Genomic DNA, 10,592 nt, shown 5'->3' with positions numbered 1-10,592 from the left:
ACGAGACTAACTGCACAAACATCTTTACCGATGCCTCTAAGTCTAATGATGGCATTCGTTGTGGATTTGTTACTCCAACGTCTACTTTCAAATTTAAACTACCGCCTAGCTCAAGTGTTTTCACCGCTGAACTGTTTGCTTTGTACCGTACACTAAAACATGCAAACCTCTCAAGAATTTCAAAACCTCTCTCACCGACCCGCTCAGCTCTCTTTTCTCAATACAGCATCTTTATCATAAACAGCCATTGAAGCAACTAATAAAAACTGAACTACAAATCGCCCAAGAGAACAACATAACTCCTAAATTTATATGGATCCGATCGCATATAGTAATTATCGGCAATGAATAGGCAGACAGTAGTGCTCGTGATGCAGCAACAAGTTCGGAATCTGAATTAGTGCGTGAGAGTATACGTAAAGATCTCAAAACGTTTTTTAAACAAATAGTGATTGGTCAGTGGCAGCGCGAATGGTTTCTATCGCAATCTAAATTAAGCTCGCTAAAACCAGATACGCGACAGTGGAAAACTAGTGATAGTACACGGTTTATTCAAACGGTTCTAACGCGCCTACGTATAGGACACACTAAGATCATACACTCGTATTTAGATTCGGCCAGTGAACGCCCTCTGTGTGACTTATGTGCTACGCCTCTTACCGTCGTTCATTTGTTAATTGAGTGTCCAAAATACCATAGAGAACGTTCAATAAACAATATACCAAATACTCTACCAGATTTATTAGAAGAAAACTCTCACTTAAAAACCTTATTGAATTACTTAAGGTCAATTAATATTTTGTATCAGATTTAGGTAATTCGTTAAAATTTTATTTCTAAAATTGTTGAATATATGAGAACAAAATTTCTAGTAATGAGGGGAAATGCATGATCAAGTGGAGAAGGTACATCCACCCAAAAGAACATTAAAAAAATCAAATATTGCCAAAAATTTGAAACCGATTGGGAAAAGGAGCCAAATTTTAAGGGCTGGCTAAAAAGAGGAAAATCCAATGATGAATCATGTACTGCATGTAATAAAATAATAAATATAGGTGTTACTGGAAAAACGATATTATTGCGTAATAAAGAAAGTATAAGCTCGATCAAAAAACAACAGACATTGACCAGCATTAATACGAAGAAGACCATATGAAGACAAAGACGATGATATGAAGACCATCTAAACGCATTTAGCATTTACCAAAATTAATTCAAAAAATCTGTCGTGACTCAAAAGTAGCCAAAAATATTAAATATGGTCTAACTAAATATTCAAATTTTGAAAACGAATAAATTTTCCATAATTATTGATGAGTCAACAGATAGATCATGCACCAAGCATTTGGCATTAGTATGTCGATATTTCGATGGTGAAAGGTAATATATTTTCTTGTATTTTTGAGTCATGTGTTAAACTTAATATATGATATTTTAGGATTGCTGATACCTTTCTAATATTGCGGCCATTGAAAGACGCTAGATCGCAAGATATTTTTGAAAAAATGATTAATTATTTTAAGAACAAACAAATACCCTACAAAAAAACCTCATAGGCTTTGCCTCAGACGAAGCCAATGTTATGACCGGAAAACACAATTCCGTTATGAGTCATTTAAAAGAAAAATTACCGAATATTTTTTAATGGGATGCATATGCCATAGTTTTCATTTATGCGCGTCTGCAGCATGCGAATTACCTACGGGAGTTGAAGAATTAGTCAGGGACATTTATAATTTTTTTCTAACAATCAAAGCGCATAGAAATTTTAAAAGAATTTCAAACCTTTTGAAATACAAAAATTCATAAAATTTTACATCCAGCGCAAACTAGGTGGCTCTCTCTGGAAAATGCTCTGGTATGATGCGTTAACTTTATTTTTTGTAGACCGGGTAGTTAGTGAAAGTGTACTTGCAGCAGAAACAATTTTGACGCGTTGCAAGATCCTCTAACAAAGTGCTTTCTACAATTTTTAGAGTTTGTTCTACCACTTTTTAACAATATGAATAAAGAAATGCAGTCCGCCAAGCCCAAAATTTATAGATTATATTTACAATTATCTTCAATATATAAAACCATTTTAAAAATTTTTAAAAGACAAATTATTTCTATGGAAAAAATAAATTTTAGAGATCCGCACAATTTTTTAACATTAAATGAGATTTATTTGGGTGCTAAAATGTACTCTTCTGAGCAAAATATAACTAGTGAACAAAAGCATATTCTTCGAACACGGTATTTAGACTTTTTTATTAAAAGTTGTACCCTAATTAATGAAAGGTTCAGCTTTACTGATATTTTAAAAAATCTGGTAATAATTGATCCATCACATGTAACCACAGGTTCTTTTAGTAGCATCATGCCATTAGCGCAACACTTTCTTAATTTAGTACAGCCGTGTGAGTTGCAAAAACTGAACAACAAATGGAGACTACTTCGAAATACAAAAATTGATGCGAACATTGAAGATATATGCGAATATTGGTATAACTCATAACACCACCCGTCATCGTGCCTGACCCGTGAGCTGTCGGTATGTCTACGATTGTCGCTGTCGTGAACAGTGAGGTTCTTCTAATCGTATTGTATTGTATGATTTTAACCTGATTCACGATAACTGCATCAGATTAACGACTAAAAAGTGTGTTTTTTTTGCTCTTTTGTATATAGAAACAATGAATAGTGTAAATAATATTTGTGAAAATAATACAGTCAGTGACAGAAATAATGTACGAAAAGGCAAGAAACGTGTACGGCACGATAGCAATCATAAGTGAGTTGAACGTAAAACACAGAGGAATGCTGGGAAGGAGTATCTGACAAGTAAAGGCAAGGTTATACCCGGAAAGACTTTTAAGAATACAACTTGTGGGAGTGTAAAACGCTGCAATAATTTTGTTAGTGAATCTCTGGTTTTTGGAGTTTGGGAGATTTTTCTCGTCAAAATGCTTATATTTCGGGACTTGTCCAGCGAGTTTCAGTACAACAACGCCGCCCGAATGAGCATACCGAGGCATCAAAGGGACCAAAATCTGTAACATACAAGTACGTTGTAAATGTAAAAATCAGAGAGTGTCGTAGTTTGTAAGAAGTACTTTTTGGATACTTTTAATATCTCAAACGGAAGACTTCAAAGGCTCTTAAAAAAAGAGGAACTGGGTAAGCCTCCGGGCGAAGATCTCCGTGGAAAAAAACCTGTGTGCTAACAAAACATCAGATGACGCTCTAAATGTTATTATAGAACATATTGAACTATTTCCTCGATATAATAGTCATTACACTAGGGCTCATAACCCAAACAGAAAATACTTAAGCCCTGAGCTCAACATTAGGAAACTCTACAATCTATATCTACGGTAGTGCGAAGGCAAAGGTATGCCCACAGAAAAAGTGGTTAAGGAGCACATCTACAGAGACGTGTTTAATAAATAATTTAATTTGTCTTTCCACGCACCTAGGAAGGACACGTGTGCACGTTGTGATAAGTACAAACTTTTAGTTGCAGTTTTACCTGATGGGCCAGAAAAAAATTCTCTGGAAACGAAACACCAGCTGCATTTGCGAAAAGCTGAAAAAGCAAGAATGTCTTTGCAAGAAGACACACACACATTTGATCTCGAGAAAGCCCTGGCGTTTCCCAAGTTCTCTACCTTGGTCGCTTATTATAAACGTAACATGTACGTGTATAACTTTGGGATTCACCACACTGCAACCGGCCAAGCGTTCCTGTACACATGGGATGAAACTATTGCGTCCCGTGGATCTCAAGAAATTGGTTCGTGCCTCATGAAACACATCGAACTTCACTGTGCCGACACTAAACACATCATTGCATATAGTGACGCATGCACGGGCCAAAATCGAAATAAAAAGTTGTCACTGATTTGGAATGCTATAGTTGAGGGTGACAACAGTGTCACTAAAGTAGATCACAAATTTATGGTGTCTGGCCATTCGTTCTTGCCCAACGATAGGGACTTTGCGCTCACTGAAAGGACAGCAAAACCAACTTTAATATACACGCCACAAGATTGGATACGAATAATACGTAATGCAAGAAAAAACAAGTTTTATGTATACGAAATGCAGCGAGATGATTTTTGGTCCACTCAAACGTTGGAAAAGTCTGTCACAAAACGAAAGATGAACGCCGATAAAATGCTTTTTAGATGGTTACAAATTCAGTGGCTACAGTTTGGCAATTCCCACAAAGTAATTTTGTACAAGGAAACCTTGAGTGATATTGAGCAATTTAAAAGTTTGGATTTGAAGAAATCAGCCAAAGGAAGACCCCGCACCTCTTTGTCAATGGACCAACTGTCTTATTCTCCCAGGCCAGTTACTTCAGCAAAGAAGAAGGATATGCTAGAACTTCTTCAGTGGATTCCACCTGTTCAGCACCAGTTTTTCATTGATTTAGTAACGGTTGATGTGGGACGTTTGTCTGACTATGAAGAACATGAAGATTAATATTGTTTTTTTAATACGAATTTTCTTAAAATACCTATTTACATTTGTTTAGTAGCAATATTCATTTCTGTTTCTGTTAGGTAATTTTCCTTTAAACTTCAAATTTGTTCTTTGTTCAAATTATAAAATAAACTTTTACAAAAATTGTCGTATTTTTAAACTGAAAGGTAAACTGAAAGAAAATTGCATACACTTTCAATAGAATCAATAATACAAACAAAAAACGTACAGTGTCATACAAGCTCTTAAGTGGAAAAGTGGTATAACTCATTGAGTTATACCAGTTTCTGCTAAACTCGCCACAAATGTTTGTTGGTGAAATGGTATTCTGGAAGTAACATCTAATTACATGGGAACAACAAACTTCAATCATTGTAATTCGGCATCCCATATAAATTTCAACAAATTCTTGTCAAGAATCCGTCACAACTGGCTCCGTAAGTATTACTGAGATTTTTTAGTTCGTTAACATGCAAAATCTGTCTTTACCAAAAGTTAAGTTATATGCGGTTATACCACTTTTCCTCTGAGCGGCTCATGTAATCCTCCCATTTTCAAATCTTTCTACAGTTGCGTCATTCTTCATCTTAAAATTTTTTGGTACGAAAAAACCATTTTTAAATATTTAGTACAACGATGGCCTTTATTTTCATCCCTATTGGTTCGAATTTTATTATCTTGAATAAATCCACATTTTCAACCATTTCTGCAGTTGCGTCATTGTGCATCTGAAACAAGATCTAAAATAACGTGTATTTTAATAACAACCCAACTATGCTGTAGTGTCACAGCACATAGTTACAGTGCTGTCGTTCTTATATTATCTGTACATAGTATTTTAGAAGTTAATAACGCAATAAACAGGACTTGACAAAATTTGCAGTTACGTCATTCTTCTTCCCGACCGACATTATGTATTTTTTTATTAAACTTATTTTACAATTTCATTATTCTTTAGACAAAATGCCACCGAAACGATTATCAACTTCGGAGACTGATAAAAAGAGATGACGAAAATCAGTCCGCTAGAAACTAAACTAGAAGTATTACGTCGTATAGAAGCTGGAGAGAAAAGTTTTGAAATTTGCAAGACAATGGGACTTGCAAAATCTACCATTCAAACTATTCGCGATAAAAAAGAACACATTAAAGCACATTTGCAGTCGGCTGCACTTTTAAATATCTCGAGATTAACACGCCAAAGAAACTGGATTATGGAAAAAATGGAAAAACTGTTGATTATATGGATTGAGGACAATAACAAACGAAGAGTTCCAATGAGTCAAATGATTATCCAGGAAAAAGCTCGAAAAAGTATTTTCGAAAATTTGAAGAATGAAGATCTCAATAGATCTGCTGAAGATATCACATTTCAAGCAAGCTGAGGATGGTTTGAAAATTTTAAAAATAGATTTAGTTTGCATAATTTGAAAATAAAAGGTGAAGAAGTTAGCTCTGATGAGGCCTCATGTAAGGAATATCCCAACATTTTAAAGGAAATTATGGAAAGAGGTGGTTACAAACCTGAACAAGTGTTTATTGGAAGGACTTTATTGGAAGCGAATGCCCCATCGCACATACATTTCAAAAACCGAAAAATCTGCGCCTGGTTATAAGTTGTCTAAAGAACGATTAACTTTGCTACTTGGTGCAAATGTCACTGGTGATTTTAGGCTAAAACCACTTTTAATATATTTGTTCGAAAATCCAAGGCCTCTTATTGCAGGACTAAATAAAAATCAATTACCCGTTATATGGAAATCCAACAAGAAAGCTTGGATGACTAAAGCTAATTTTGATAATTGGATTCAAAATGACTTTTGTAAAGAAGTGAAAAAATATTTACGAGACAATAACTTAAGCAACAACGCGTTGCTACTTTTGGATGGTCCCCACAGGGAGGTTAGGGTCGTCACAAGAAATAACTCCATATGACTCCCTAGATGCTCTACAGAGGACTTCGGCCTGTCAATCCGAAGTTTCCTCTGCGTTTCCATCTCAATTTGGTGGGTTGGTTAATTTCTTACAAATAAAACTAGGTTCGAGGTTGAAAAAGGTTCTAGCAAAAAAGTGTAAGGACAAGCAGGGAGCAGAGACCCGTGAAGAAGGCCCCCGAGTGTGTAGGAGATCCTACATGGTAGCCGGAGTAAGGCTAGGATTGACTACCCATGGCTTGGAAAATGCACCCTTTATTTCGTATCGATATGTGCATTTCCAAGTCCATCGACCAATCGTAAATTGAATATGAGGAAGAAAGGTGGGGGGATTCGCATCGACGCGAACTATCTAAAGATGTCAAGATTAAGTTCCTTTTAACGCATATTACCGAACTTTCCGACAATTTATAAGGGAAACCGATCGTAAATCTTCCATTCAAAGATTTTGGAAAAATTATAACATCAAGGATGCTGTTGATATTATCAGTGAATCATGGAAGGAATTAAAATTAACAACAATAAACCATGTTTGGAAAAAATATGGCCAGAATGTGTAAAAAGTACTGATGCACAAGTTAATTTCCTTCCTGAAATTAGGCAAAACATTTTGAATCTAGCAAATGATCTCGGCTTTGAAGATTTAAACGAACGTGATGTGCTTGACATACTTAAAGCTGATAGGGAACCCCTTTTATATGAGGAACTCATTCAGTTACAAACAGAACCAGCAGTTGATGAAGAGATAAAAGAGACAGAGCCTGCTGTATTAAAACAGCTAACATCAAAAAATTTGTCGACAGCATTTTCAAATTCCGAACAAGGAATAAACACCCTCCTTGAAAGCGACCCTGACGACAAACGTAGCGCTAAAGTTTCTTAAGAAATTAACTCAGTCATTAGCTGCTATAAATCCTTGAAGAATGAAATTGACGAGAAGGCAATACAAACAACTTTGGACAATTTTTTAAGCCAGGCTCATCCTTAACAGCGACAAATGATGACAGTGACCTGCAGGCTACCAATTCTTTATCGTCGTCTGATTACAGCCATTTTTTTTAAATTATGGATGTATATATATACATATTTTACGTAAAATGGAGTTGTTCCTTTTTGGTTTATAGATTATTGTTGGTTTTTAGAATCTATTATTTTATGTACAAATGTATGTGCTTCTTTTGTATGTATTTTTGATTTAAATATAATAAAAAAAAGTGCATTTTTACCGATAAACCAAGTCTCATATTTAACAAATTTGGAACCGATCCCATTGAATTTCTATAAATTTAAACGAAAAAAATGTTGATTAAAAGCAATCTGCTAAGCTATCTGTTGATAGCGAAGCGAGCCTATAATATACTTTTTTGAAATCGGATTTTGAAATCGATTTCGAAATCTGAAATCGGATAAATATCGGTTTGCTTTTATAACCGAAAACGCCAATGTTTAAAATCTTATGTCATTAAAAACATGGATAAGCGCTGCTTATCAAATAATGAAGATTTGGGATCCAGTGTACTTTATACCAATCCAATTCCTATGCCTGAACCGAAATACAAAGGACCTTTAAGTTTTAAAACGCTTTTGTGGTCAGGTAACTCAAGAATTCTTTACAAACCTGCCTGTTTTAACCACGTCGTGAGGAACCTTACAACTGCTTTGCTTGAAGTAAGTAAACACAAGTGTTAAATACTATGTACTTTATTATTCTTATGTTTTTACAATATATCAGTAGCTGCAAATATTTGGTTCTTATTAAATTACTGGACACTAATGTGGCCTGTTTCTGCTATTAATTCTTAACACTGCTATTAATGTTAACAGAGTGACTTAATTATCCACACCTGCAGAGGAATGCAGATTGTATCAGAACTTGGATTTAAAAACTTTCTTTTACAGTTTCAAAACAATATTAAGTAGTATGGACTTTGATTGATATTGCAAGTTTCTATTGAACATTGACTGGTTTTTCATTGTTTTTAATCACATTGTAAATTAAAAGTTAATAAAAAAAATAATACTTTAAACATTACTGTTGGAAAACCAACTAATTTTTTCACTACTCAAATTTAACCTAACGCCGCCTCTGTAGTGTGAATATCAAATATCTATTCGTAAAAAAGAAGACCAGACGATAGTCAGCGTATTTGACACCTCTTCTGCCCGCACACCTCTCGTCCCTTTGCCCCATCAAGTAATATAAAGTCAGTCTCATTGAGCTTGTCAATCACACAAGTCGCTAAAGAAGCTGCTCTCTCTCTCTCTCTCTCTCTCTCTCTCTCTCTCTCTCTCTCTCTCTCTCTCTCTCTTACCCGTGCCACACAACAAGAGCACATAAGTTAAGTTTTAGTTTAGTGATAAGTGTTTACGTTATTGTTTAGCGTTAACGTAAAGATTTGTGGAAGCAAATAAACGGCTAAGAAAAGTGTTGCGTATAATTTTCACCCCCACAAGAGGCATAAAACGAATCAGCTACCTATTCTAACAAAATCCTGTAACAAAAAACACGACAGGTCGCCACGAGGGTTTTGGCGCGCTACGGGCACGGTGGAAATAACCTCATCGTTTCCCTTTAATTACTTTTGATTATACAGTAGAACCTCGATAACTCAAACCTCAATAACTTCAAAAAAATGTTCCCTTCCCATCGGAGCCCAAAACCTGTTCAACTTAAAATACACAACCTCTATATCTTAAATAAATAATCTCAGTATTGGCCCTCAGTAACTTAACCCTAGAATAGTACACTGGTGTCGCCGGCGACCCCGCTCAGTTTCGATTAGATGCAGTTATCACGTACCTAGAGAGGGGACGCTTAGATTTAGTTGCAAATTAATTGTAACCGTAACTGTTTATCGGGCGCTAATAGCTATTGTAAAATATTTATCGGTATCAAATACGGGACCACATTTTGAATATAGAAGTAAATGGCTTCAACAAGCAAAACGTTGACTCAGGCTGAGTTAGAAGAAATTGTGCGTGCTTATGAGGCTGGTGAGAGTGATGAAGATGTCCCTTTAAATAATACAGAATCTGAATGTTTGAGTGAGGATGAAGACAAAGAGCTTAGTGAAAGTGAACATTCTGATACCATTTTAGCAGAACCAGAGGTTAGTGAAGAGGAGAGTAGAGATTCGCAGAAAGATAGAGATCAAAAAGAAAAGTAGTATATGGAAAAAACGGTTTAAAGTGGTATAAAGCTCCGTTTTTCTCAAAGAACCCTCGTACAGTTTAAAAAACATAGTGCTTCGTCTACCAGGTCCAAAGGATCAGCCTTCAAATACACCAGAAGGGATTCTGGCTTGGAGACTATTTTTCAGCTACTCAATGATAAACTATATTACTCAATACACAGACCAGAAAATCTCTAAACAATCTACTAAATTTAGTCAAACTCTAGTCAAAAGTTTTACAACTGTTAAAAACAAAGAAGAGATTTTGACATTATTTTATTTATATATGGGTGGTCTTCTAAAAACTAACTACCTGAGTACCTCAGATTTATGGTCAAAACAATTTTGAATAGCAATTTTCAGAGCAAAAATATCACAAAACGCTTTGAATTTTTTATTTTGATGGCAAATCAACTAGAGAGAAAAGGAAACGTGATGATAAATTTGCATATATAAGATTTCTTTGGAATGAATTTATTGAAAATTGTGAAGCTAATTACACTCCTGGCGCATATGTGACAATTGATGAACAGTTGCTAAGTTTTCGGGGCAGATGTCCTTTTAAAGTTTATATTCCAAATAAACCAGACAAATATGGAATTAAAATCGTTATGTTGTGCGACTATAATGCCCCATTTCACTAACGATACCTAAACTGTTGCCTTCGAAAGTAATTTTTATCGAAAAGAACTTCCTAAGTCAATAGGAACACTAGCATTTCACAACTTGCTGCACAAAGAACTGCTTATCTAGGAAATTCTTCCATCCATTTTTTTCCAATTCTTCCAAGGTATTACCTTGGGTACGTATTGATAAATAAAAATAAGACTAAGATGTTATAACTTTACTTTTTTATTTGTTATTATTGAATTGTTTGTTTGCCAAGTTGGTTTTATTCAGTTTTGTCGTGTTATAGCTATTTTATTTAGTAGTTAGTTATTTGTAAATTAAGTTTGTTTAGTTTTGGAAATTATTTATATATGTCTAATGAAATTGAAAAGAGCTGTAATTTTCA

At 34.9% G+C, this 10,592-nt stretch overlaps 1 protein-coding gene across 1 annotated transcript; it reads left to right on the top strand.

Annotated features, from left to right (window-relative positions):
• Window positions 1–5,477: 5,477 nt before the first annotated feature.
• Window positions 5,478–5,855, top strand: LOC140431330 (putative CENPB DNA-binding domain-containing protein 1). The gene has a single exon (XM_072519264.1). It carries the CDS (start codon window positions 5,478–5,480, stop codon window positions 5,853–5,855), a length of 378 nt encoding a protein of 125 aa, XP_072375365.1.
• Window positions 5,856–10,592: the final 4,737 nt, after the last annotated feature.

This window comes from Diabrotica undecimpunctata, unplaced genomic scaffold, assembly GCF_040954645.1.
Source record: "Diabrotica undecimpunctata isolate CICGRU unplaced genomic scaffold, icDiaUnde3 ctg00000655.1, whole genome shotgun sequence".
NCBI lineage: Eukaryota > Metazoa > Arthropoda > Insecta > Coleoptera > Chrysomelidae > Diabrotica > Diabrotica undecimpunctata.
The sequence above is the reverse complement of the archived record's forward strand: the minus strand, read 5'-3'. Positions and strand labels throughout refer to the sequence as shown.